This window comes from Podarcis vaucheri (genome assembly GCF_965113315.1).
Source record: "Podarcis vaucheri genome assembly, chromosome: 7".
NCBI lineage: Eukaryota > Metazoa > Chordata > Lepidosauria > Squamata > Lacertidae > Podarcis > Podarcis vaucheri.
In genome coordinates, this window is record NC_138765.1 from 82,605,393 (window position 1) to 82,631,899 (window position 26,507).

At 47.6% G+C, this 26,507-nt stretch overlaps 2 protein-coding genes and 3 long non-coding RNA genes across 5 annotated transcripts in view; 3 read left to right on the top strand and 2 right to left on the bottom strand.

The window, feature by feature from the left end:
* PLOD1 (procollagen-lysine,2-oxoglutarate 5-dioxygenase 1) overlaps window positions 1-1,299 on the bottom strand; it is a 35,588-nt gene extending 34,289 nt beyond the window's left edge. Inside the window, exon 1 of the mRNA XM_082230023.1 lies at window positions 1,145-1,299. Within this exon, the coding sequence (XP_082086149.1) occupies window positions 1,145-1,226 (82 nt within the window). The 5' untranslated portion in view covers window positions 1,227-1,299. The remainder of the gene's footprint in view (window positions 1-1,144) is intronic.
* LOC309536582 overlaps window positions 1-26,507 on the top strand; it is a 221,452-nt gene that overhangs the window by 123,696 nt on the left and 71,249 nt on the right. The window lies entirely within an intron of this gene.
* On the top strand, window positions 2,439-9,937 carry KIAA2013. Its single transcript, XM_082230103.1, has 2 exons — window positions 2,439-3,497; window positions 6,450-9,937. Exons 1-2 carry the CDS (start codon window positions 2,477-2,479, stop codon window positions 7,307-7,309), a joined length of 1,881 nt encoding a protein of 626 aa, XP_082086229.1. The 5' UTR covers window positions 2,439-2,476; the 3' UTR covers window positions 7,310-9,937.
* Window positions 14,981-15,760, top strand: LOC309538254. The gene is made up of 2 exons (XR_014222145.1): window positions 14,981-15,162; window positions 15,409-15,760. It is a non-coding gene; the product is annotated as an uncharacterized lncRNA (long non-coding RNA).
* Window positions 15,795-16,232, bottom strand: LOC309538255. Its single transcript, XR_014222146.1, has 3 exons — window positions 16,148-16,232; window positions 15,951-16,069; window positions 15,795-15,837 (listed from the first exon to the last, which is right to left on the bottom strand). It is a non-coding gene; the product is annotated as an uncharacterized lncRNA (long non-coding RNA).

Below are 26,507 nucleotides of genomic sequence, written 5' to 3' on the forward strand. Positions count from 1 at the left end.
TGAACAGATCATTACCCCAGGTGACCAGCCAGGAAGAAAATCTTCCCTGCAGCATGAATGAATTGCAATTTAACCATCTTTTTGCTTTCTGCTGCATGGCCGCGACAGAGCTGGAAACATTTCGCCGGCCGAAAATCTAAAATATTTTTACAACCGTAATTCCTGGCAGCTCCTCATTACTCCTGAAGCGGTGTCCACGTAGGGTTGGCTGGTGGGGTTCCCTCCCCTTTGCATTTAAGAATCAGAATGGTAGATTTTTAATTTTTTTTGGTCCCATTCTTCAGATGACAGCTTCATAAGCTGTGTTCGCTAACATGGAACATTGAGCAAGTCCTCATGCAGTGTTTTCTACTAGGGCAAAATAAATCTCAAACTCATACCCCAAGCACTTTTTCCTGTCCCCCACACTCACGCCCAAGTCCAGTTTGTACTTTTAGGGACCAGCAAAACACATTAAAAATCAGTGCAGGGACGTATCTTGCAAGGGTTTCTGTGTGTGAGAGAGAGATGCGTCTTTCTAACTCCCTTGTATGATCTTGGTTAAACATAATCAGAGTCTTGAAGCTGGATCAGGCCAAAGGAGCATTTAGTCTGGCTTCCTGACACCCCAGAAGGAAACTTCCAAGCAGGAACGAAGCACAAAAGCACTCCCCACACTTGTAATTCCTAGCAACTTGTATTCAGAGGCGTACCCCAAATCGGACTGCAAATACCCAAGGTCTAAATGGGGAAACGCTTTATATGATCTTCACCCAATGCTTGCCCGACCTGACCCTAAACAAGTTCTCTTGGAAGTAGGATCACCACAGATTTCAGCCAGAATTTACACCTCCCCTCCCCTCAAAAAATTTCAGTGGTTCTCTATTCCACATTAACCAGCATGGAGTAAAAAGGCCTGAACTTTTGTGCATAATCGTAAATTCAGCATCCTGCACTCTCAGGGGCCAAATATTGGTGGGCAATCCAGTGCCCCTCAGGCCTGGTGAGGGCGAGGCACAAGGCAGGGAGCCCAACCGGTAGATCCAATGACAGGCACAGCCAACTAAATCGAGGTTTGTCTCCATGCTGACGGGAGAAAAGGGGTGCCAAGCAAGCTCCCCCATGATGTGGGGCGCTGCCTGAGTTTTCCAACTCGGAGACTTACCGTCCTGTCGCTTGGCTCCTCCGTGGGCGCCCTGGACGGCGAAGAAGAGCAGGATCAGCAGCATCTGGGACCGGAGGGGCATCGTGGGAACGGTGCTGCTTCGGGGGCGAAAGCGACTCTCACTTTTCGCGGGGGAGAAGGAAAGGCATCTGGGATGCAACTGCACAAGTCCCTCCCAGCCGTCCCGGGGCTGCTGTGCCACGCAATAAACAACGCCCCTCCGGAGGGGAGCTCCTCCTCTCTTTCTTCAGCGCAGCCCCACCGTATCCCGCCCACCCCACTTTCGTTTCTGCCCCCCTGGAACACCGAGATCCTAGGCAGGGATGCAGCTCAGGGGCAGAGCTTCTGCTTTGCACGCAGAAGATCCCACTCCGGCAGCATCTCCAGGAAGAGCTGCGGAAAGCCGCCGCCGCCGCTGCCAGTCAGTGTCGACAATACTGAGCTCGGTGGAGCAAGAAAGTGGCCGAGCTCCTGACCCGCATGTAGAAAAGCCCCCGATTCAGTCCTCAGCATCTTCCAGGCAGGACTGGGACTGTCCCCTGGCTGAAAGCCAAGAGAGCAGCTGTCTGTCATTGCCGACAATGCAGAGCTAGGGTCTGACTCTGTATAAGGCAGCTTTGTGTGTTGCTTGAGATTCTTCATCTCAAGGCAACCCACGTTGGGCAAAAGATTCCTGCATTGCACGGGGTTGGACTAGATGACCCTGGGGGTGGGATCCCGTCCAGCTCTACAATTCCATGACTCTGTGCTTTGCACGCAGAAGGTCCCAGGTTCAATCCCCGGCAGCATCTCGAGGAAAGGCTGGGGAAAGACTCCCTGTCTGAAAAATGCTCCTGCTGTGGAAACGGGCACTCTGCAGATGCCCAGAGACACTTTAACCATAGTCTCCCTTTAAGATAAAAATTAAAAAATTCTGCGGGCGGCGGCAGCAGCAGCAGGAGGAGCAGCGCCAGCCGCGGGATCCGCCTGACGGCCGGGGCTTGCCCTTCCCGCTGGGCCGTCACTCAGCTTCCACCGCCCCGCCTCACCGTTCACGAGAGAGCCCGTCCGGCTGAGGCGAAGCCAGCGCCTCGCTCCGCGGCCGGGAAGAAGCCGCCCAACCCCCGCTCCGCCCTTGCGTCCTTCGTTCCGAGAGAGCCGCCGACGCCGCCGAGCGGGCAGGCGGGCGAGCCGAGGCCGCGCGCTGCTGGTGGGGCGAGCGCGACTAGGCCTCGGAGCCGGGGCCTCGCGTAGCCGCGCCGCCCGGGGGCCATGAGGTAGCGGCCGGGCTGGCGGCGAGCGGCGTCCCGCTGTCTCCTTGCACCTGACTGCTCTGCCCCTTCGCCGTCCTCCATGTGGATGCAGCAGCGGCTGAAGGGGCTGCCGGGCCTGCTGTCGAGCAGCTGGGCGAGGCGCCTGCTGGCCCTGCTGGGCTTCCTGCTGGTGGCCTACTGGTACCTCGGAGGGGCCTGGCCTCGACTCCTGCCCTGGCGTTCCCGGCAGCCGCCCGGGGGCGCTGCGGGGCTCTGCCTGCAGGCCGAGACGCGGGCCTGGCAGGCCTGGGCGCAGCAAGGGGAAGCCAGGCTGCTGCCCCAGGCCCCCGGGCACCCGGCGGGCAGCGACGATGCCAGCTCCCCACCCGCCCTGGTGGGCAACGGCTACCTGCTACTGGACGCCACAGCCAACCGGCTCTGGGTGGCAGCCTCGGCGGGGAAAGGCCCGGCGCCCACCTTGGCCCACGCCACCGAATATGCCGCCTTGGCACAGCTCCGGCCCCCAGCTAATGCTGTCGCCGAATTGGGGGCTGCCGTGGCCATGCTGAAGGAAGGCGCTGTCCGTTGGGCCCGGTGTGTCCAGACCGGGCCGGCAGCCTCCGAGGCGACCGGTGGGGGCTGCGTCACCGTCCGGGAGGAGCTGCTAGCCCACCGCGGGCGTCCCCACCTCTACCTGCAGCGAGTAGCCATCGCCAACCCCACTGACCGCTTGCTGGCCTTCGAGGTGTCTGGCCCAGCCTCAGCCGCCTCCGGGGGAAACGGCGGCGGGAAGTTCATCACCAGCATGGAGAAGTCGGGAGACCGGCAGTTCTTCCTCTCCTCTGGGCGGGTGTTGCAGCCCGTGGGCGACAAGGTGGTCCTGGTGGTGGTGGCGGCCAAGAAGCTGGTCAACCGGGTGCAGGTGGCACCCAAGTCCCAGTTCGACGAGACCCTGCTGTCCGTGGTCCACACCTCGGAGCCCGTCGAGGCCGCCCGTGTGGACGAAGCCTTTGGCAGGCTCCGGGAGGCAGCCAAGAAGGAGATGCTGGAAGTCATGAGGATGAGGACAGAGGACTTGGTGCAGGAACACAGGCAGGCGTGGGCTGACCTGTTTATTTCAGGTGAGAGCTGGGCCGGCACGGCCCCGGCTTGGAACAAAACGGCAACGTCAAGCTCTATGATTTCCCCTCGGACCAGGGCCAGATCCAGGTTCGAGGCGGGGGCTTTTTGCAAAGTGCCCCCTATTCCTGTCTCGGTCTGTCCTGGCAGCAGTGGGAGATGGCCGTAGCAGCTGCGCTCTGAATTTCCAAAGAACAATGCTACATCAGAGGCATGTGGGGCATTTAAAGGCTGGTGCCCACCTAGTGCTAATAAGAGCTGATGGAAACATATTTGGACTGACTCCCCACCAGCACGCTGGAGCCCACCTGCCGGCACCGGTGCATAATTGAGATTGGATCGATGCTGTTTGTCACTTGCACCTTCCACTGTCTCTTTGAGGGTATTGTAGGGAGGGTTAGATTTGGGAGATGTGCATAAACCATGAGCAATTGGCCTGGGTCTGTGAAAGCAATAGGAGTTACTCCTGGTAGGCATTGCATCAGAGGGGTGCCTCTTTCTTGATGTACAGCAGGGCACAAGAAGAAGCAGGCCTTCACATGTGGTTGGACTCATACTCAGCCCCACTCAGCATGGCCGGGGGACGGGACTGATGGGAGTTGTCACCCAGCAACACCCGTAGGTTCAGCATTCCTGGTGCACAGAAATCAAGGAGGATTATGTCCAGTAATATAAGAAGTGGTCTTAGATAGAAGTTAACATATTGGACCATTTACCTCAGTATTGTCCACACTGGCTGGTAGTGGCTCTCCAGGGGTCTTTTCCCAGCCCTATGTGGAGATGCCAGGGGTCAAACCTAGGACTGTCTGTGTGCAAATTGGATGTTCTACCACTTCCTTTCCAGAAGGAAGTACTCTTTCTGGTGGGCAGAGGCATTCTAGGGCAGGTTGCAGTTAGCTATTCTTTAGTTATGATCCTGCAAACAAAAGATTTGAGAAGGGGCACACAATTTTCCCTTTTAAAGAAGAGCATGTGATTGCATCCAACTGCTCACGCTTCACTGTAACTTCTTTGCTAGTGATAATATATTGTCCTTTTCGTAGTCTTTAACAGTAGGCTGTTTTGAGAGAGGTAAGAAGTATAAATAAACAAGGTTAAGGGCTTGTTAAGCAGAAGCAAGCAACTCGTGTGATATTGATGTTGGGGCTGTTGATATCCCATATTGCTCATCAACTAGGCTATCTTGTTTCCTGCATGTGTGCTGGCTTCTTCAAGGGTGCTTCTTAAGCATATGCAGAGTTCATCTCCTTCCTTACTGATTAACTGTGGCCGACTTCCACGCTCTGGGAAATAAGGAACAGAGCTTCTGGGGCATGTGATGTAACATATTGGTTTGGTTGTTAGAACCCTGTGACCTTGCATTTTGCCCTGCTGTATAATCCAGAATTGTATGTGGATGGGCCTGATAAAATGCCCTTTCAGAGAAGTGGGAGGGGCTGTCACTTAGCGGCAGAACACACACTTTGTTTGCAGAATGCTGCACCTTTGATTCCTGTCCTAAACTCCAGCGAGTGATTGCCAGTCAGTGTCAACAGTATTGCACTAGATGGGCTAACTTGGTATAAGGCAACTTACTGTGTTCAAAGGAACATAGGAAGCTGTCTTCTGCTGAGTCAAGCTATTGGTCCATCTAGCTGCCTACTCCAGCTGGCAGTGGCTCTCCAGGATTTCAGGGAGGGAGCCCTACCTGGTGGTGGTGATGATGATAATGATGATAATAATTATTTATTTATATCCCACCCTCCCCAGCTGGTGGTCCCCAGAGCGGCTGGTGAGGCCTTCTGTATGCAGAACAGATGCTCTACCACTGGGCTGCTTCCCTTCCCTGAGAATTCCTCTTCCCTTTCCCTCCCTGACTAATGAGAGTGACTAATTTTGATACGACCTTTTCCTTACATGCTTCATGAAGCATTCCAGTGGGTTAAACAGTATGTCAATCAAACCATTATCTCACCCTCTGGTTCAACACTTAACACAAGATTAATGCTTCTATACTTTATATCTGCTTCTAAGGTGTACGTTTAGTTGCCTTGAGATACTTCATATCTGGCGACCAAGGAAGCAAAGAAATAACAAGAGAAATAAACGTGACATATAAACTCTGGAATTGGCTTCTCCCACAAGTTGCAGAGATGGATGCCAATTTGGAAAGGGGGACAGACAAATGTTTGGAGGCTACTAACCACCATGGTTAGGTTCTTCCTCTGCTGTCGGAGGCAGTGTGCCTCTGAATGCCAGTGTCTGGGAATCACAAGTGAGCGGTGTTGTTGCACTCAGGTCCTGCTTACAGACTTCCCAGAGGTATCTGGTTGGCCACGGTGACAACAGGATGAGGACTAGATGGACCTTTGGCCAGATCCAGCTGCAGAGCTCCTCTTATGTTATCATGTTCCTTTGTTGATCCTCAGGTCTGATTACCAAAACACTGCAGCCTTATAAAAACTAGTCACGCACTCAGCCGCATAGTTTTCCTGTGAGTGCTGCAAAGTGGATTAAAATAGGAGGCATGTGACTATATAGAGGTGCAGTTTCTTGGAGGAGATTCTCCTCTTAACTCTTCCATTACGTTTCACTCCCTACCGCCAGCCTTGTGACTAGGATCCTTTCATTTGTGTGCAAGCGCAGCCTTCCAGTTCCTTCACACTTCTAAATTTGCAGCTGCCTGAGCTAGAGAAGTAGAGAAACAGGATTTCAAAAGCGGGGAGGGAAGCCCAAGCTATAATTCATGTCCCTCTCTGAGGTTTGATGTGTGGGCCATTCCAAGTGGCTCGTCCACAGCCAAGCCTGCCTCACACGGTGGTTGTAAGGATCAAATGGTGGGCAGCCCGTGAAAGAGCAGGATGCTGGACTAGGTGGCTCATTGGCCTGATCCTGCAAGCTCTTCTTATGTTCTTATATATAGGCTCTGAGTTATGGAGGAAAGATTTCCATAATAATTCCTCTGTCCGTTTCAGGGGTCGAGATGAGGAAGATCACCGATGCTCACACCCCCTCGAGTGACACCGTCAACATGACCCTGTATTATGTCCTCTCCACCACGCCCTCTCCCCTCCTTGACCCTCTCATTGGCAGCGAGGAGAGAGAGAAGATGGAGGCCACCCTGAACTACGCTGACCACTGCTTCAGCGGCCACGCCACAATGCATGCTGAGAACCTCTGGCCGGGCCGGCTCTCAACTGTCCCCCAGATCCTCCAGCTCTCAAACTTGTGGAAGCTGACTCTCCAGAAGCGCGGCTGCAGAGGCCTGGTCGCAACAGGGGCCCATGGCCTCATGCAAGGGATGGTGCTCAGCTTTGGCGGGCTCCAGTTCACGGAGAACCACCTCCAGTTCCAGGCCGACCCCGACGTGCTCCACAACAGCTACTCCCTGCGTGGCATCCACTACAACAAGGACCTGATCAACTTGGCCGTCCTGATGGACTCAGACGGGAAGCCCTTCCTGCATGTCTCGGTCAAGTTCCAGGACAAGCCAGTCAAGCTGTACGCCTGCGAGGGAGGCTGTGCCAACGACCCCATCGAGCTCACATCGGAGCCACGAGGACACACCTTCCCTGTCATGGTGACGCAGCCCATCACCCCGCTGCTCTACATCTCCACAGACCTGGTCCACCTGCAGGACCTGAGGCACACGCTGCACCTGAAAGCCATCCTGGACCACAAGGAGCACATGGCCAAGCAGTACCCTGGCCTGCCCTTCCTCTTCTGGTTCAGCGTGGCTTCCCTCATCACCCTGTTCCACTTGTTCCTCTTCAAACTCATCTACAATGAGTACTGCGGGCCAGGAGCCAAGCCGCTCTTTCGGAGCAAGGTATAAACCCTCGCCAGCCAGGCCTGCTTCAGATGCCTGATGTTCAGCAGACCGACTCAGCCTCTTGGGTTGCCTTTTGTGTGTGTGTAATCCAACACCCCCCCCCCCCCCGGAGCCAGGAGTTTAGAACGACCTGCAGGTGTGCAGCATCCCTGCGTGGAAGGCAACCAAACCTTGCCTGGGAGCCTATAAAGAGGAGTCTGAACACTTTTATTTTCAATTGTCCAAATTGCAGTATTGGCTCCTTTACAATAAAGTATCTGGGGTAGGTGCACGCCAGCAGTTTCTGCTTCATTGGGGTCCCTTGCGGATGGCCTTCACATTAAAACGATCTCCCAGTGGCTGTCCCGAAGGTAGCTCACCAGCTCTGATCTTGCTGTGTTGCTGCCCCAGGACCCTCAATACAAAGGGGATTTGACCAACTGCTAAGCTAGTATTAAGTGTGTTTGCTGTACAGACATGCAGACAATTTCCCTTGAAGGAGAGCAGGTGGTGTTAACTGCTCCCTGTAAATTGATCATCTCTGTGTCGCAGGTGGCCCTGCTGCTAGTCCTAGAGGTAGGAAAGTGTGTGGCGGCTTATTAGATGAGAAGTGCCATGCTCACGGTGCAGTGGAGGTACAGAGGAACCAGTGGAGTAAAACTCCTTTGATTCTAACTCCTATGGGGAAAGAAGGCTTTCCTTGACAGGTTAAATGTTCAGCGTTTGCCAGAGGTGGTGGTGGGGAGATTTCAGGTAGCCGGCCTGCTTTCTCCTCCCTCTGGAGCTGAAATGGCATGTGGGGTTTGAACTTTGCCGCATTCCACAAGACCTGATGAGGCACTTCGCTTTGGTGCTCTGGATGACACTTGAAAGGGAGGTGTCATCATTAACAGCACCAAAGGCCAGATTTTGGTGTTAAAACATAGGGGAGAAAAGTGGCAGGTGAGTAGCTCTTTCCATTCAAAAAACAAAAATTACATTCCCTGCCCCACCCAAATAAAGCATGCAACCAAGGGAGAGAAGTGGCTGGAAGTTTTTTGCATATAGTGCGTGTACTACTGGAATCCCGGAAACCCGCAGTGTGCTCTCTTCATCCACTGTTCAGGGTGTGTGTCCTTTTTACTCCTGGAAGATCTGAGGCCCCTGTTGCCTCTTTTGGGGTCCCCCCCTGCAATGCAGACCTGTTACCCATCAACCAGCATTGTCGTCACCCGGAAAAAGTTGCTGATGAAGAGGACTCTATTCAGGGTGGGGGTTTGCCTGGGTGCCACTCATAGCACTAGCCCCCCTGGGGCCCGCTTGCAGATTCTCAACACCTGAAAGACAACATCGCAGTGAGCGTTCAGCATCTTTCAGGTCGGAGGCCAGGAGGTGGAGGCAAGATTGGGGAGTGGGGAAGAGAGAGACACTTTTGAGACTTTGCTAGTCTCTCTTGGTGCCCTCCAGATGTTTTGAACTACATCTCCCTGCGTGCTGGATGGGGCTGATGGGAGTTGTATTCCAAAACACCCGGCAGGCACAAGGCTGGCAAAAGACCTTACCGAGAGAGAAGGTGGGAGGGGGTAAGAGTTTGCCTGTCCCTGTAGCGGTGCCATCAGCAGTTTTCTTGCTTAAAACAAAACCTGGAGTTTTTGCACTGCAAAATGTTCAGCTTTAGAGATAGAATCAGTTTGCTAACATCAAAAGTTTTTGAGAGCTCCTGCTCTCTGTGTGTGCGTGCACTCCCACCCATCATTCAAGGGGGGGCGCAACTGAGTGTCTTTTCTGACTGTGAGCTAAACAATGTGGACTGACACCCTGCGCTATTAACTGAACCAAAAGATCTCTGCATCTTGAGTGTGTGAATGACTCCGATCTCTCAGCGACCCAGCACTGGACAAGACTTCAGCTGAAGAACAAGTAACTTTTTGAAAGCAACATATGCCCTTTTGTGCCTTGGTGGGAGGGTTCATGGGTGGGTGGGGGAAATGAAAATGTCTCTGGTAAGAAATTATACTAGCACTTGTGTTTCTTTCCCATCTCTGTCTCTCTCTTTCGCATCGCTCTCTTACAGGGCCGTCGGCCTCCATTAACATCTACTCTCTTTAGTGGAGAATACTTGAAAATTACATGTTGGCTTGTTATGTTCAGCGTTTATAGGAAATGAATAAAATCCCATCTTCTCCCCTCCCCTCTCTTTTTTTGTTTGTGTTTTTTGGCTGGTTCCCAATCTAATTCAAGATTTCCCCCACCCCACCCCATAATTGAATGTTGGCTCATTCTTTTCATGTGCTTTAATTTATTGTTGTTAAAAATGTGATGTTGATTCTTTGCACTCGCAGTGCTACTCTGCAGAGTGAGTTAACAACAATTAAGAATGTATATGTGTTCATCTCTCACAGGTTAACGCTTGTGCTGGTAATGAATTTCTCTACCTTCTCCATAAGCATAATGTACAAAATAGTCTACTTTAATTAGCATTTGGAGGAAGGGGGGAGAAATAGTTATTGCTCCAAACCTGTTGCAGTGTTCTCTTTTCTAAGCTTCTGGATTGTGGGGAGGCATAGACTTTCTGATGATTTGAATGTGATTTGTTTTATTTAAAACACCAAAGGTTTTGAGGTTGGGTGGGTTGTTTTTTTTCTTCTAGGAAATAAAAACTTTCCAAATCTATACCTACTGACTCCATCAACATTTTTTATATTTTAGGGGGTGGGTTGTTGTTTTGTTTTTTGCTTATTTTTTTGCATTTATATATCACTTTTTTCTCCATATGGCTGAAGGTGGCATACATGGTTCTCCCCTTTCTCATTTAATCCCATTAACCATTTTTCCCTTTAAAGCTTATTAATCTATTTATACTTAATTCCTTATAACATTTCTACTAAAGCCATATAACGTCATTCCAACATTTTTCTAACATTCATTAATTTTACAGTATTTCTGTAAATAGTCTTTAAACTTTTTCCATTCTTCTTCCACCGACTCTTCCCCCTGGTCTCGGATTCTGCCAGTCATTTCCGCCAATTCCATGTAGTCCATCAACTTCATCTGCCATTCTTCCCTGGTGGGTAAATCTTGTGTCTTCCAATATTTTGCGATGAGTATTCTTGCTGCTGTTGTTGCATACATAAAAAAAGTTCTATCCTTCTTTAACACCAATTGGCCGACCATGCCCAGGAGAAAGGCCTCTGGTTTCTTAAGGAATGTATATTTAAATACCTTTTTCATTTCATTATATATCATCTCTCAGAATGTCTTAATCCTTGGGCACGTCCACCAAAGGTGAAAGAATGTACCTTCAGTCTCATTACATTTCCAACATTTATTATTGGGCAAATGATAGATTTCTGTTTAGACCGCCTTTTCTGTGATGTGTTTCCCATTTGGCTGGCTTTGCTTAGACCCATCTTGCATTCGTTTCAAAACTGCCAGCCTCAGGCGTGGGACCATCCAGAAAGCAGGTGCAAGCTGGCACATGGCGATGCCAGGAGCCAGTTCAAGATTCCCGAGGCGTTCGGTTAGATTGCCCAAGACAGGATGTTTGCATTGCTCCATCCATCTCCCACCATTCCCATGGCAACTGAGCGATGTGCAGACAGCGTCTGCAAAAGCCGGCATGAAGGAGGGCAAAAGTTAAGCTGCCCGTTTGGAAAAAACACACATTTATACCAGGATGGGACTCTTTTGCAATAAGCTTGCCAGCCTCTCCTTTTGTTCCCTTGTCAGATCACGCAAAAGCAATCCCTGGCTTGATTTGGTCACCAGGGGCTGGGGTGGTCCATTTAAACCCTGCTTCTCACAGCTGTTGCCATTTCACACACTCCTGCCTTTTCCTCTGCTATAGCCTGGCATGCAGGGGCTCCCGAAAGAGAACAAGATGAGCAAACCAGCCCATCGAGGAGGCTTGCAGGCGTGGGGGAAATGGCTGCTTCTCCTGAACGCTGCTATCCCTGCAGTCTCCACCATGCAGACAGGTAGGCTGAAACTTTAGCTCAGAACTTTCCAAACTTTTCCTTTCTTTTACATTTTTCTTTTGCAATTCATCAGTCACAATTTTTATTAAATTTCTGTTTTACATTTTAGAATATTCACTTAAACAACCTTAAACTATCAATGACTTCCCTTCCTCTCTTCCCATGGTTCATTTTGCACAACGTAAATCCCTGCATTTTTATATAAACTAAACCATTCAGTAGTCCATTATTACATCTATCAAAACTTATTTACACTGTTGAATTTATCTGAATGCTGCCCATGTTTTCAAGTGTACACAATTTTCCTCCATATATTCAATAAACATCTTTCCAATCTTCTCTAAATGTACCGGTATGTTCTTATTGTTCTCTTATATGTTAGATCTGCAATCTGCGCGTATTCCATCAGTTTAAGTTGCCATTCTTCTTTAGTTGGGACCTCTCTCCTTTTCCATTTTTGGGCTAACGAAACATGAGCCACAGTAATGGCATACATAAATAGCCTTTTTTGACACCTGGGAATTTCCATCTGAGTTATCCCCAGGAAAAAGGATTCTGTTTGTTTGTTTGTTTTAAAGGAGCTTTCCAAACTTTTCATGCTGGTGACACACTTTGTAGACATGCATCATTTTGCAACACAGTAATTCAGTTTTACTAACGAACCAGAGGTTAAACTAACCCCTTTCCAGTCCCAAGAGAAGCATTTGCACAAGACACTGCAGCCAGCACAGTAACCTGTCGCGACACAGAGTTTGGAAAGCTCTGCTTTAGCCGGTTCCTCAATTTCCTTCCCAGGCGATTTTGGATTGACATCTTGGCTTGGCCCCTAAATCTCTACCAGACGGGGACTGGGTTGGTGATGGGAGCTGGAGTCAAAAGACCTAGTGTAGCATCCAGGTATCTTAACTGGCCTTGCCTGCCTCTTTTTCCCATGTTGCTGGTTTTCATGGAGTCAATATGGCTTGAAAGGAGTCAAAACCTCCTTGAAAGAAAAACCCCATGGTGGATTTCACCAATAGAGGCCTTAACGATTAAGAAAATACCTAAATATGGAGGAGATAAACGCCACCTATGAAGAAATGTTAAGAAAAACTGACCAAGGGCCCAAACTCAGACCTTATGAAGAAATAAAAAATTTATTCACTGGTTGGCTGCAATACCACCAGGTGAATGATTTGTTAAAAGAGGATAAGAGGAAGGCGGGTTTTGATGATAAAAAAATCAAAATTTAATATAGAAGTAATAGAAGGCAATAATAAAACCCTGTCTAGAATTTATGATATATTACTAGAGTGGTACACAAAAGATGAGGAGGTGAAGGAGGCAATGATTAAATGGGCAATTGACTTTGGTTATAATATTGATTTTGAAAGGTGGATAGAAGTTTGGAATTGTAACATAAAGTTCACAGCATGTATGGCATTGAGAGAAAACATTTGGAAAATGCTCTATAGATGGTACCACACCCCTGTGAAATTGGCCAAAATGTATAGATTAAAAGATAAGAGATGCTGGAAATGTGGCGAGGTGGAGGGTGACCTATATCATTTATGGTGGACATGTAAAAAGGTGAAAGGCTTTTGGGAATTAATTTATAATGAACTTAAAAAAATATTTAAGTATACCTTTCCCAAGAGGCCTGAAGCCTTTCTGTTGGGAATGATGGATAAAGAAATTAAAAAGGAAGATAGGACGATATTCCTCTACGCCACCACAGCAGCGAGAATTATGTTGGCACAATATTGGAAAGTGGAAACCATCCCCAACATAAAGGACTGGCAGATTAGAATGGTAAACTATGCTGAGCTTGACAAACTAACAGGTAAAATAAGAGATCAGGATGAACAGAAATTTCTGAAAAATTGGAGTAAATTTTGGAAATATATTGGAATAAATGCTTAAAGTGAATTGACGGGGTTAGAACAATACGACCAGCGAGTGAATTTAAGACTATAGATTGAAAATAAAATACGTAATGGAAGGAGATATTTGATACTTATCAAAAGGACGGAGGGAAGTTCAGATTGTGTGTTTTTCTTTTTTCGGATGTGTGGTTTTTCTTTTTTTCTTTTTTCTTTGTAATTTTTTCTCTGTATTTTCATATATGTCTGTTTTTTGTGTATAACTTCAATAAAAATGCATTTAAAAATAAAAAATAAAAACTACATTTTGGATACATTCAATACTTTTTAAAAGGATAGCTTCATGGAGAAAGAGGTACACAGGAATGGCAACAGGCACGTTACGTTAAGATGATGCATTAAAAAGGCACACATTATATTACATTCAAAAAGACACAGTAAGATGGCATCTTCCCAACAATGCGTTCTTTAAGGCACAGTTTATTATTATTGTGGGACTTTGGGGTAGGATGATATCATTAGGATCATTTTACCTTTATTCCCCTCTCTGACCCAGATTCTCTTATGACAATCCCCAAGTATTTCACTTTCTTAACCACAGTCAGACCTGTCTCAATCTGAAACCTCTCTCTTTCAATCGGTGTTAAATTTTTCTCTAAAACCTTAGTTTTTAACTTGTTCAGTTTAAATCCTGCTACTTGACCAAATTCTTGAATTAATTCTAAAACCCTTTTAGTGCTAGATTCTGAGGAGCCAGAAGAGAATTAAAGTGGTTTGATCAACTAATGAAAGACTATGGTCTAGTGAGAGAGAAACCAATTCAACTAATGGAGGACAACCAGAGCTGTCTAGAGCTGACTCAAAGTGATAAATTTTGTGCAAGAACAAAGCATATCCAAAATGAAATCTCATTTTATACATGAAGTTATATGGGAAGAACTTGTAAATTTGTCATAATGTTCTGCAAAGGAAATGATAGCAGATAGTCTAACGCAACCTCAGGCAAAAGAAAGTTTCAACTCTCTTCAAAACAAAATGGGACTGAAAATGTTTAAAGATAATAATGATTGTACATAGCATTTTGTCTGAGAAGGGGTTTGTGGGATGAAAGCATCCAAAATACAAAGTAAACCGCCCTGAGATCTTTTGATGAACAATGGGAAGTGGGAGGGAAGAAAAGAGAAAAGAAAGGAAAAGTAGAGGAGAAAATAGAAAAGAAAAGAAAAGAAAAGAAATGGTTAATGCTCACAAAGGCTATAGCATTGTAAGTTTGAATTCTGTGATGTCATAAACCTTTGCCAGAGGCAGTTATGTCAGTTGAGGCAGTTATTAACAGTAGGGCCTTGAGTGCAGTCACAGAAAAGGCAGGGAAGGGAAGGAGGGAGGGAGAAGAAGAAGAAAAAAATCAAAATAAGTAAGTGTTGTTATGTATATGGCATAGCAAATTGGTGGTTGTCTGGATGTCCAACATGCCCCCCCGCCCCCCAATGAGGAGACATGAGGAGTTTCCCTCAAAACCTCAGTCAACCTTGAGGTGAACTGTCGGTTCCCCTCAAAAACATTTGGGGTGATGTGTCTGGTGGGGAATTCTAGCAATTGCCAGTGTTGTTTCTGTGGGGAAGATATCGAAGATTTTTCTCCTCAGAACACACTTTTCTCCTGAGAGCAGGCCGGGGTTTGAGCAGGCCGGGGGGCAGAGACTTCTAGCCCCAGAAGTCAAGTGGTGGGCTCGTTCCAACAAATTTAGCCTCCACTTTCCTCTCCACCAGGCTGCGAAGCATATGGTAAGGTCCCTCTGCTTTGTTGGCAGCTTTGCCCAGGCATGTCTCTGGGAGTGCAAGGCTGTGCTGTGCTCTCAAGCCTCTCTGAGTGCTCCGTGAGGGTGGAGGTCTCTAGACGCAGCAGAGCATACCTGTCCTCCTGCTGAGCTGCCTCTGTCTCTGCTTGCTTTGCACCGAGATGACGTCCCTTTTCTTGCCCCCCCCTCTCTCTCTAGGTCATCTGGCTTTCCGGGATGCCAGTTTCATCCACAATCAAGACATGGCATCCTATGGAACATGTGAGTGAGACGTACGGAGGGCAGGGAGGGATGCTTCTGCTGAGAAAGGTCTTCAGGGGAAGGCAAATTCTCAGATTTATGTTCAGACAGAGGTGCCACAAGATGAACATGCAAAGAGAATTGGAATGTGACTTCACTGCTCTCTCTCACACACAAACACACCTGAAGGCTGTTTTCATATTGTTGATGGATGGCTCTTTTCCTGTGTATCTCCGCCTTGCTCAACCTTTCTCCCTTTCCACTCAGGGCTGGAAGAGATGCAGCAGCACAAGAAAGAAGGGCTTAGGCAGACAGGGAGGAGCTGCCTGAAGATAATGCAGTGGGCATATAGACATCGGAAGAAAGGCTGGGTCCAGCGCTGTTTGAGGAGGCTGCTCCACTGTGTTCTCAGGGAACCTTACCCACAGGACTTCCTGAGCTGCATGCCAGGTGGGTGAGGCATCTTGTGGGCTAGTGGGACATCTGATGGGCTGTTTGGATGGGACGTTTCTCAAGGAGCCCCTTTGTTGTTGTGTTTCTTGTTGATGTTGTTTTTGATTGTTGATTTTATTGATTTTGAATCTCAGGGTGGTTCACAACACCAAGTATACGAAGCACATCCTTCGGAGTGCTGCCTTATCCTGTACGAATCTTGGCCTCCAAGAGCTGCTCCGCAGGGAGAAAGGCGCCAAAGACCTGAAGCGAGAGAGGAAGGTCAGAGATGCCCACAGGGCAGGGCTGGGGAGCAGAAAGCCCAGGTGCTGCCTCTGCGGAACCCAGAACATGTGGCTTGAGAGACAGCGACTTACCCTGAGAAGAGAGGAACAATTATTCACGAACAGTTCAGGAACCGGTCCTCTGGTGGATTTGAGGACCTTCTCAGCTGTGATGATGAATGTTTGGTTCCTTAACGTTCGTGCCAGTGTCTCTGCAAAGGAAAGCCAAAGGGTTAGTTTGGGTCTTGCTCACCCCCACCCCATGCTGGGATGCATTCTTCCAGTCTTACCTTGGTTGTGCCGCAGGATGGGCAGAAGATGGCAGAGAGCCTTTGCTGCCTTCTGCCTGCTCTGTGGGTCTTGATCCAGTTCACATTTTAATATTTTAATGCTTCAATATTTTAATGTTGTATTTTAATGTTGTTTTTAAGTTGTATTCATTCAACTTATTTTTATTATTGCTTGTTAGCCGCCCTGAGCCCGGCCTTGGCTGGGGAGGGCGGGGTATAAATAAAAATTATTATTATTATTATTATTATTATTATTATTATTATTATTATTATTACAAAAGAATGGCCAGGCTCCCCAGGCAATCCAATCAAGTAACCTGCCAGACGGGAGATAAACAAGGACAGGAGAAAAACAACATTCAAATTTCTGTTTAGACCGCCTTTTCTGTGATGTGTTTCTGGGGGTGGTCTTGATCTACAGGGTGGCATTTTTTAAAAAAATATTTTATTAAGTTTTATCAATAGAAAAGTTCAGAAAAATACAAAAACAGAAAAATACAAAATTACAAAAAACAAAAATACAAACCTTAAACACAAAAAGAAGAAAAAACACATATAAAAGAAAACAAAACTCCCTCTTTTTTGATTTCTCATCTTTAGTTAACTTATTTTCCTGACTTCCTCACGCCTCCCTTTTTTGTATCCCTTTTAAGAATTGGTTCAGCAAATTCATATCCTATTAGTTTATCTATTATCAATCCCATCTTACATTTTACCTTGTTGCTAGAACCCCTTCAATTCATTTCAGTGTCATCAGCATTCAAAAATTTTACAATATTTCTGAAAATAAGTTTTAAATTTCCTCCAATCTTCTTCCACCGACTCTTCTCCCTGGTCTCGGATTCTGCCAGTCATTTCCGCCATTTCCATGTAATCTATTAGTTGCATCTGCCATTCTTCCAAGGTGGGTAAGTCTTGTGTCTTCCAATGCTTTGCATCCATATAATCCACAGGGTGGCAATTTTAGAAGTCTTTGTAAGGCCTTGCACGCCATTTTTCTGGGTCCCTCCTCCTCCTCCTGCGTGTGAGGGGAGCACCCTGTTGCAACAGATCAATAAAGATCAGGGTTACTAGCTGCTTTGCTTCTCAATATTCTCTGGTTGGCCTCTGTTATTTTCTCCTACCAATAGGGAACCTATGTAAGGACTCTATATGGGCTCTTGGATACCCCATAAGGGAAAAGGGCATATTTTTATTTACAACAGGTGCAAGAATGGGAGTGTGGGGTAAGGGTGAACGGAGACTGGACATAAGGATAGGAATACATTGTCCGCAGCAGCACAGGAGACCAAGGAAGACAATCAGGGAAATGAATATAATCAGTATGCCTCTTGCTAATTCACGGAGCCAAGAGGTCTGAGGTAGCCATGACCAAGGATCCCAATCGGAAAGACCTTCATGGGGGATCTCCTTCAGAGTATCAGTTAGGGAATCTATGGAGTCAAGGTGCCCAGTGATATTGAGGGTCTGGTCTGACACAAAGGAACAGCATTCTGTCCCAATTAATTTACAAGCACCTCCTTGGGATGACAATAAATAGTCCAGACATAAACGGTTTTGAATGGACATTTTGCGCACTTCAGTGAGCTCGGTAAGGACAGAACGTGTAGTGGCTTCTGACTCTTTCATAAATTGTAACAGGACATCAGCAAGCCTAAGAATGTCTAGGTGATTTGAGAAGGTTCCATAAGCGGGGAGGAGAGCTCGGAGCCATGTTTCCCCATTTGGTTTTGGCTGTGGGCGTGTCGTGGGAATGGGGGATCTCCTGTTTCTCAAGCGGCCGTCAGGTAGAGCTAGGGTAACTCTGAACCCTGGGTGAATGTGGCCGAGGTAACAGGACCCCTGCATATGAATAGAGACCCACGTATAAGCTCTTTGCGCACAGATCCAAAATAGTCCTCCCAGTGGCTTTTCTATACGCCCGGTGCGGAAGGCAATAATGAGGTCTGGCATAGGTTTTTCTCGAGTGAAGGGTATCAGTACAGCAGTCAAAGCATCACTGAGAGATTTGAATGAGCGGGTGTGGGAGTGGTTGCGAACCAGTGTGGTGAGTCCCTCGGGGTCGGTTTTGATGGTAACATTACAGGCGCTGGAGCCTACATGGTCTCCAGTTCACGAGAACTCCTTGCACACTGGTCCAAAGGTTCGGCCACTCAGATAAATATATTGGGAACTGGGTTTCAGGAAAGTTAGGTTGCGTTGAAGCAGGTAACTAGATCTGTATTGATCTAGTGTGAGGGGTGTGCTTATGAAGGGTATCCCTTCGTCAATGTGTGACGGGGCGTGTGCACAGATCCAGCACTGTGAAAGATTTGTGGTTTGTACTACCTTCTGTAGAAGCTGTACATAAGAGTTTGCTTGCCATGACGATAGTCTGCGGGCTGGGGGGGGAGGTGTTATTTCTGAGAGCTTAACATGTCTCGGGGCAGTTCCTATGGGGTGGACAGGGTCCTGGGACTTGAGGAGCATTGGGTCAGTTGCTATTCCCCCACATCGCTGCGGTCCCTCAGGATCCCATTCCAAGGTTTTCCCCCCACCCAGAGGATGCAACCACCCTTCAAGATACGCTTTTCCTACCCAGTCAGAAGTTGTGTGCAGGTCCCATATACAGCAGAATCTTCGGACGCAAATACCTTGGTAGGTGGAAGTAGCCATTTGATTGGTGCAATAAAATCCATAAGTCCAATGTTCGTAGTACATGGAATCTGTGTAGCTTTCCCAAAGTCCTTTGCCGATTTCAGAGGGTTGATAGTGTCTGCTGACTTTCCCCCATTCAGCTTGGATGTAAGTTCAATTGTGACAGGCCAAGCGGATCCATGGATCTTCAAGGGTGTATATGGCTCGTCCCAGGATGGCATAGGAGGCACTTCTGATAATAAGTTCCCAGGCTTGGGTGTTTCTGAGTCGTGGTCGGAAGGCGTGGGGAATCAGGTTCCTAGTGCCGGACAGGCAGAAGTCGAAATCTCCCAAGGCGTTGAAATCGTTGGTGTCAGTAAGGTCGCGATCAAGGTAGAAGTGTTCCACGGGGGTGTCTCCACACTGGGACCCTGGCGGTACACTGGTGGCAACTGGAAGGAGGGTACAGATGAAGTACAGGGATGTCAGGCAGGCGATTCTCCAGGGAGTCATAGTGGTGAACCTGTAAAAAGAAAAGAAGACAGACAACACACACAGACACACACACAAGGAGGGGAGGGGTGACAAAAAAGGGGGGGACAAGGGGGAGAAGAGAGATTATCCAGTGTTGGAGCTGGGTTTTTCTTCCTTCCGGAACTGCATTCTGATGGGGGGGTGGTCGGGGTCTTCTGGGCTAGGATCGACAAGTATCCTCGAGAGCCACTTTTCTTCAGAACTCTTCCCTGGTTCCTCTCCAGCTGCTAGGGGACTACGATTACCCCCGCTGTCATCAGTTGGGCAGTCCTCATTGTCAGACAGAGTCACGTCCGGCGGGGGGTCGAGGTCTGCGTTGGGGAAGCTTGGAGGATTGGACGTCTTGCAGAAGGTGTAATGGATCCAAGCACTCCTCTCTGATATTTTAATTGCGGTGGGTGTCGTGAGAAGGATCTGAAAGGGGCCTTCCCATGACGGCTCTAGAGTGTCCTTCCTGAATGATTTCACTAGGACCCAGTTCCCAGGTTGAAAGGGATGGGAATCCACATCCAGGGGAACATTTTGGTTTGCTGCAGCGTATTGGTGCAGCTTCTTAAGGTGTCACTGTAGTTGTATAACGTAATTAGTCAGTTCGTTTTCTCCCACCTCAAGTTCAGACACAGGAAGTTGAGTGGTGTGGGTAGTGGATGGGCGCCCAAACAAGAGTTCATAAGGGGAAAGTTTCAAGGTTCCTCTCGGTTGACTCCTGATATTGTGTAATACGATAGGAAGGGCGTTGATCCACTTGAGACCAGTGGCTGCACATATTTTTCCTAACTGAGTTTTGATTAGTCCATTCATGCGTTCAGTTTGCCCTGACGATGAGGGATGATACGGGGTGTGCAGCTGCCATTTAATGCCGAACGCTTTTGCTACTGACTGCACTATTTCCGCAGTAAAATGAGAGCCCCGGTCGCTGTCTAAACGTCTAGGTACCCCAAACCTGGGAATGATTTCTTGTACCAGAATACGGGCCACAGTTTGTGCAGTTGCGCGCTTGACTGGATATGCTTCAGGCCAAAAGGACAACTGATCTGTTATGACAAGTATGAATTTATAGCCTAAGCATTTGGGAAGTTCTGCAAAGTCCAGTTGTAGGCTTTCAAAAGGGAGGAAAGCCCATGGTCGAGATCCAGGGGGCTTTTTGGGTTCCCTCTTTGGGTTGTAGCTGGCACAGATAGTGCAGTTCTTTGAAACAGCCTTTGCATGTTGGTGAGCGCCTGGGGCGTACCAGTGTCTAAGGAGACTATCGGCCAGCCTATTTGCCCCCCAATGCGTGCATTGATGTAGGATACGCAAGTGTTTGGGGACCCATGCTTTGGGCATTATGAGGCGCCCATCAGGAAGTGTCCAGGTTTGACCAACTTTATGCCCCCCTATGTCCTGCCAATGCTTAACTTCCTCAGCCTGGGCTGAGTTGTACATACGTGCAAAATCAACATCTGAAGGCACTACAAGAGCCTGGAATTCATTTTGAGGCTGTGAGGAAATCGCGGCTTCCTGAGCTGTGGAGTCGGCGATGCGATTTCCGACAGAGACAAAATCAGTTCCATTAGTGTGCGCTTTGCAATGAATTACAGAAATAGCCTCAGGAAGATGTATTGCATCCATGAGCCGCTTTACAAGTGGCGCATGTGAGATTTGGGTCCCTGCTGCTGTTAGAAATCCTCTTTGTTTCCATAGTATTCCTGTAGCATGGACTAGACCAAAACAGTATTTGGAGTCTGTATATATATTAATGCGCTTTCCTTCACTTAATTCGCATGCTCTTATTAAGGCAATTAGTTCAGCAGCTTGTGCACTATACCTAGGACTGATAGGCGCTGCTTCCAATATACTCTCATGGGTGACTACAGAATATCCTGTCTTCCGTACTCCAGAAATGGTTTTTGAACTCCCATCTGTAAAGATGGTGAGATCTGGGTCCTTTAATGGTAGATAATCTAAATCATCTCGTGGTTTTTCAGCCAGCCTGACAGCTTGGGTACAATCATGGTGGGGGGTGCCGTCATCAGGGAGTGGAAGGAGGGTTGCAGGATTGAGCGTATTAACCCTCTTAATGCGGACGTTTGAAGGGGTCAGTAGGGCAGCTTCATATTGGCTGAGTCTGGCATTACTGAAGTGTTGGCAGCCACGCAAATTTAGCAAGGTGGCTACTGCATGGGGCACATTTAGGACAAGTTCTTGGTTTTGCACAATTTCTAACGCCCTTTCCACCAATTCTGCTGATGCAGCTATTGCTCTCAGGCATCCTACTGTCCCTTTTGCAACGCTGTCCAGCTGGATGCTATAATAGGCAACTGGCCTTTCCTGTCCCCGGAATGTTTGAGTCAGAACCCCTGAAGCCACCCCTCTCTATTCATGAACAAACAAGGAAAAGGGAAGCAGATAGTCAGGGAGCCCTAGGGCAGGTGCTGATCTTAGTTCACGTTTTATGGTTTCAAAGTTATTGAGGCACTCCTTAGTCCATTTAAGGGGCTCTGGTCCATCCTTATTAGTCATTTGCACCAGGGGTTTGGTCAGTTCACCATACCCTGGGATCCAGGCACGGCAGAATCCACTCATTCCTAGGAAACCTCTCAATTGTTTCTTAGTCTTTGGTAAGGGAACTCTTTCAATAGCTTCTACTCTTTCTGAGGTAAGGGCTCTAGTTCCCTGTCCTATAATATGGCCCAAATATTTGACTTTGGTAAGGCAGTACTGAAGTTTTTTTGGTGAGACTTTGTGCCCCTTGTATGCCAATGCTGTAAGGAGGTAAATGGTGTCCTTTTGACAATTTTCCTCTGAGGTACTACTCAAGAGCAAGTCATCAACATACATCAAGAGTGCGGATCCTACTGGGAACATTAAGTCCTGTAGGTCCTTATGCAGGGCTGATGCGAAGATGGTAGGGCTTTCTACATAGCCTTGGGGCAATCTAGTCCATGTTAATTGACTGCTTCCCCATGTAAACGCGAAAAGGAACTGGCTTTCCTCATGAACTCTTATAGAGAAAAATGCAGAACACAGGTCCACAACACTGAAGTGTGTGCTGTCAGGAGGGATTCCTGTTAATATGGTATTTGGATTGGCCGTGATGGCATGTCTTGGGATTACAAAATTATTTATGATCCGCAAGTCCTGCACAAGGCGGTATCTGATGGGAGTACCTGGGGGGCCAGGTTTCTTGACAGGCAGGAGGGGTGAGTTACATGGACTGGCACAGGGCACAAGGATTCCTTGATCCATGAAGTCCTTTATCATTGGTTTCAATCCTTCTATTGCTTCTGTGGGGAGGGGGTATTGCTTGACGCAAGGAAAAGGAATGTCTGTGCGGTATTTGATTATAACGGGGTCTGCAGATTGAAGAAGTCCTACTGCTGTGGAGGTGGTTCCCCATAGCCAAGGGGGCACAGTGTTCTCAATAGAAGGAGGTATTCCTACATCAGGGGAGTTCTCTTCTGTTAAGATACCCTGGAAGGAGGCTGCAGAATCTTCGGGCATGTGTAGAAAAATACCATCGGGGCTACATGTGATAGTCGCTTTAAGTTTGCACAAGAGATCCCTTCCCAAAAGATTTACAGGACTGGCAGTGAGGAGGAAGGAGTGTTCAGCTGTTAAGGGTCCCATTGTCACTGTGGTGGGTTTAGAGAGATTACATGTTCTGGGAATTCCGTCAATGCCCATGATGCGTTGCCTTTTGTGACTTGGAGTTAAATGACTATCACTTAAGGTGGAGAATGTAGCACCCGTGTCCACTAGGCATCTATATTCATGTCCATTGATATTTATAGTGCAAATGGGTTCATTGGAAGAAAGGTGGAATGTTGGGCAGACTAGGGCAGCTGATTCAGAACTCCCCGCTAATTGTCAATAGTCAGATCTCAGAGATTGGGTTTGAAGGAAGGGATTCTGATGTTGTCTTTCGTGGCTCGGGTTTAATGCTGGGTTTTGGTTGTAGTGATTAGCAGTATTGAAGGTTTGACCAGTGGCATTTAAGCATGCAGGACAATCCCTTCGGAAATGTCCTTCTTGCTGGTAATGGTAACAGCGTGCGTTTGTGGGGTTGCAATTTATTTCATTGTCGGCATTCTGCTGATGATTGCTTCAGGAAAATGAATAATTATTTTGTCGGGGTCCTTTATATGGAGGTTGGCTATAGGGGTGGTTTGGTTGCGGTTTATATGAGGTATTTGTAGGTGTTGAAGGAGCTTTATATGGTGGGTTCAGAGGAGGAAGAGGAGGATTATAGGGCGCACCAAGTGCTAGCGCTAAAACACGAGCATTTTCCTCCCTCTCCCTTTTATCCTCCTTCTTTTTCCTTTCATCTCTTCCATCGAAGACAGTTTTTGCAATTGCTAGGATTTCACTCATAGGTTTTCCTTCATAACCCAGTTGGTGAGTGAGGACCTTTTTAATATCTGGGCTGGATTGATCTTTGAAGAAGCTTTTTACAATGATTTGATTTTCTGCGTTATCAGGATCTATTCCTCCCCAGGTTCTGAAGGCTGATATTAATCTGGTGTAAAAGGCAGAAGGGGCTTCGTCTGACCCTTGACTGATAGCTTGGATTTTTGTCCAATTTATGCCCTTTCCCCCCGCCAATTTTATGCCTTCCAGTATAGCTTTCCGGAAGATTTTAAAGCTCCAGATTCCTTTTTCTGTGTTGTAGTCCCAACTTGGGTCATTATGTAGTTGAGGCACAGTTACCAGTTCAGCAGTGGCGGGTTTTTTGTCTTGGAATTGGGGTTTTCCTAATGCTTCTGCTGCTTTATTAAATATTTCCTCTCTTTCTGGGTCATTGAAGAGAGCGTTTAGGAGCATGTGAACATCAGCCCATGAAGGGTTGTGGGTTGAAAAAATAGTAGGTATCTGACGGTAACATCGATCTGGATCTTCCTTTAAGGAGGTCATTTGATTTGACCAGTTCATCAGGTCAGATGTTAGAAAGGGAACGTGGGAATAAACAAACGTGGTAGGCTGTCCCACTGCTGCCGGTGCAATAGGGACTGATCTAAGGGGATACTGTCCTTTTCCTATGGCTTTGCTATTTCCCATTGCATTTTCAGTGTTTTGGTCTGATTTAGGGCTAGCCACACTCTTTAAAGCAGTGAGGAATTGGGACATTAGGTCATCATCCAGACTTTTGCTACGAGTTCGAGATGCAATTGGACTTACCGTAATTCTGGTGGGGTAGAATCTGCAGTAGAGGTTCTGCTGAATTCAGTTGGCTTAGGATTTAGGACTGGTGGAACATTGTTCCCACTGCTGGGAAGGCTGGCGGGGGTGGAAGTCCCGGACACAAAATTCCTGCTGCTGTTCTTGGGTGGCGGGGGCAATCCTGTGATGGGCTGTCTCTGAAGTGGGGCTAGGCTGCTGGGTTCATCTTCTAAAACTTCCTGGTAGGGAGGAGGTTTCTTCTGGGTTGGAAAAACGGGCATTTGGCGGGACATGGCACTGTCAGTTTTAAGTTTGTCCCTGGCATGCTCAAATAGTTCAAGGTATCAGATTTGAAGAGGGTATTGGTCTTCCAAAACAGTGCGCAAAACAACAAGGCGCTGGATATTAAACGATCCCTCTTTAACCCATCTTTCTTCGAATGTGTGTCGGGTTGTAGCTCGCAACCAGTCCCTGGTACAGAGTTTCACCAGTTTGGATTTTGAAAGTCCTTCTGTTACTGGCAAATCATTCCAGGTTTGAAGCACATATCTAAGGGGACTGTCAGGATTCTGGCGGGAAGTAAGCACAATTCCGGCTTCTTTCCCACCAGGAGCCTGAGAACTCATTTCTTTGGATAGGGGTGCACCCATTTTAAGAATTTAATAGCGCTAGTTTTTATTTATTTATTATTATATATATATTTAACTTTTATACTGCAGTCGGGGTTTTATCCCCACTTTTTCAGGAACACAACTATTGGACAACTCCGAGAATTACACACCGCCGTTCGTCTGGCCTGACTTACTAGACTGGTACAGCTGTTGGCCTTTCCTGGCTACTAAGCTAACAGTGCTATCAGCGATCTCAACCCTCCCTTATGGTCATTACTCAGCCGGGGAGCCCACAGCAACCTCCTGCCTATTACAATCTAACCTGAGAGTTCCCTACTGGACGCTTGCGTAGCGCAGTGCCAGATTGGGACTCAGAAATGACAAAGAAGGAAAGGAATCAGGTGCCCTTGCTTTCTCTGCTCACAGGTCATCTCTAACAAAGATCGCCATGGCAGAGGTGTGGCTCCACCTGGGAGTTATAGTTTTAAGAAGTTATAGTTTCAGTACAGAAGAAAAAGCACGACCTTTTCTGGGCACCCTCCAAGAGACTAGGTCAGCAATAGAGTTAAAGGGGAAGAGACTCACAAGACCCTCCTGGGCAGCTCCGATGGATTCGGATCTTGTGTTAAGATTGGAATAAGGGGGGAGAAAGTTTTTAGATTTGAAGCAAAAGAGAAGAGTTAAAGAATTTCGGTTGCTGTGGTTTAGAGAACCCAACCCACTACCCGTGTTCCCACTTATACTCACTTCACAGGCGCGCTGTCCCTCTTCTTTCAGGGAGCTTTGGATTTGGAGATGACAGGAATACCGGGGAGAGAAAAGTCAGAAGGAAACACACACCCCCCAAAAAACCAACGACAACAACAAAAAAAAAACAGCCGGCTAGATCACCGTTGCTTTTTCCTGGTTGGTCCTGCTGAGGATCCCAGTTAGAGCCGGGACTCAAGGTTTACCAGGGAAAGAAAAGCCCCCCTTGCAAAAGGCTGGGTGTGCTTGGGCTTTCAGTCCCTGACACCCCAAAAATCCCGGGTAACCGGCTCCTGGCTGGCTCGCCAAATGAAATAAATATTTAATTGCCTCCCCAAGGGCCCCCCTCCTCAGGAGAAGGACCAGGGCCCCGGAAGGAGCGCAAGTGAAGGCTCTGTACCGGTCGGGAAGAGACAGAGACCACACCAGGATTGGAAAAAGCAAAGCCTGATCTTTATTGAAAGAACAGAAAAAAATAACACAAAAAACTGTTGCAACAGGGTCCCCACTCACGCAATGACACGGAGTCAGAGACCCTGAACAAAGGGACTGCCTTGATTCTTATACCTTTTGATTTTCATTCAGATCAATAGCAAGGAGGTGGGGGGAAGCGATATGAGGGGTGTGAAGAGTGGATTAACATAAGGTAAACAGGATGTTGAAAGAGTTTCTGGAGGTGTCAATTTGCTGAAGGGCTCAGGTGGTATGTGTCA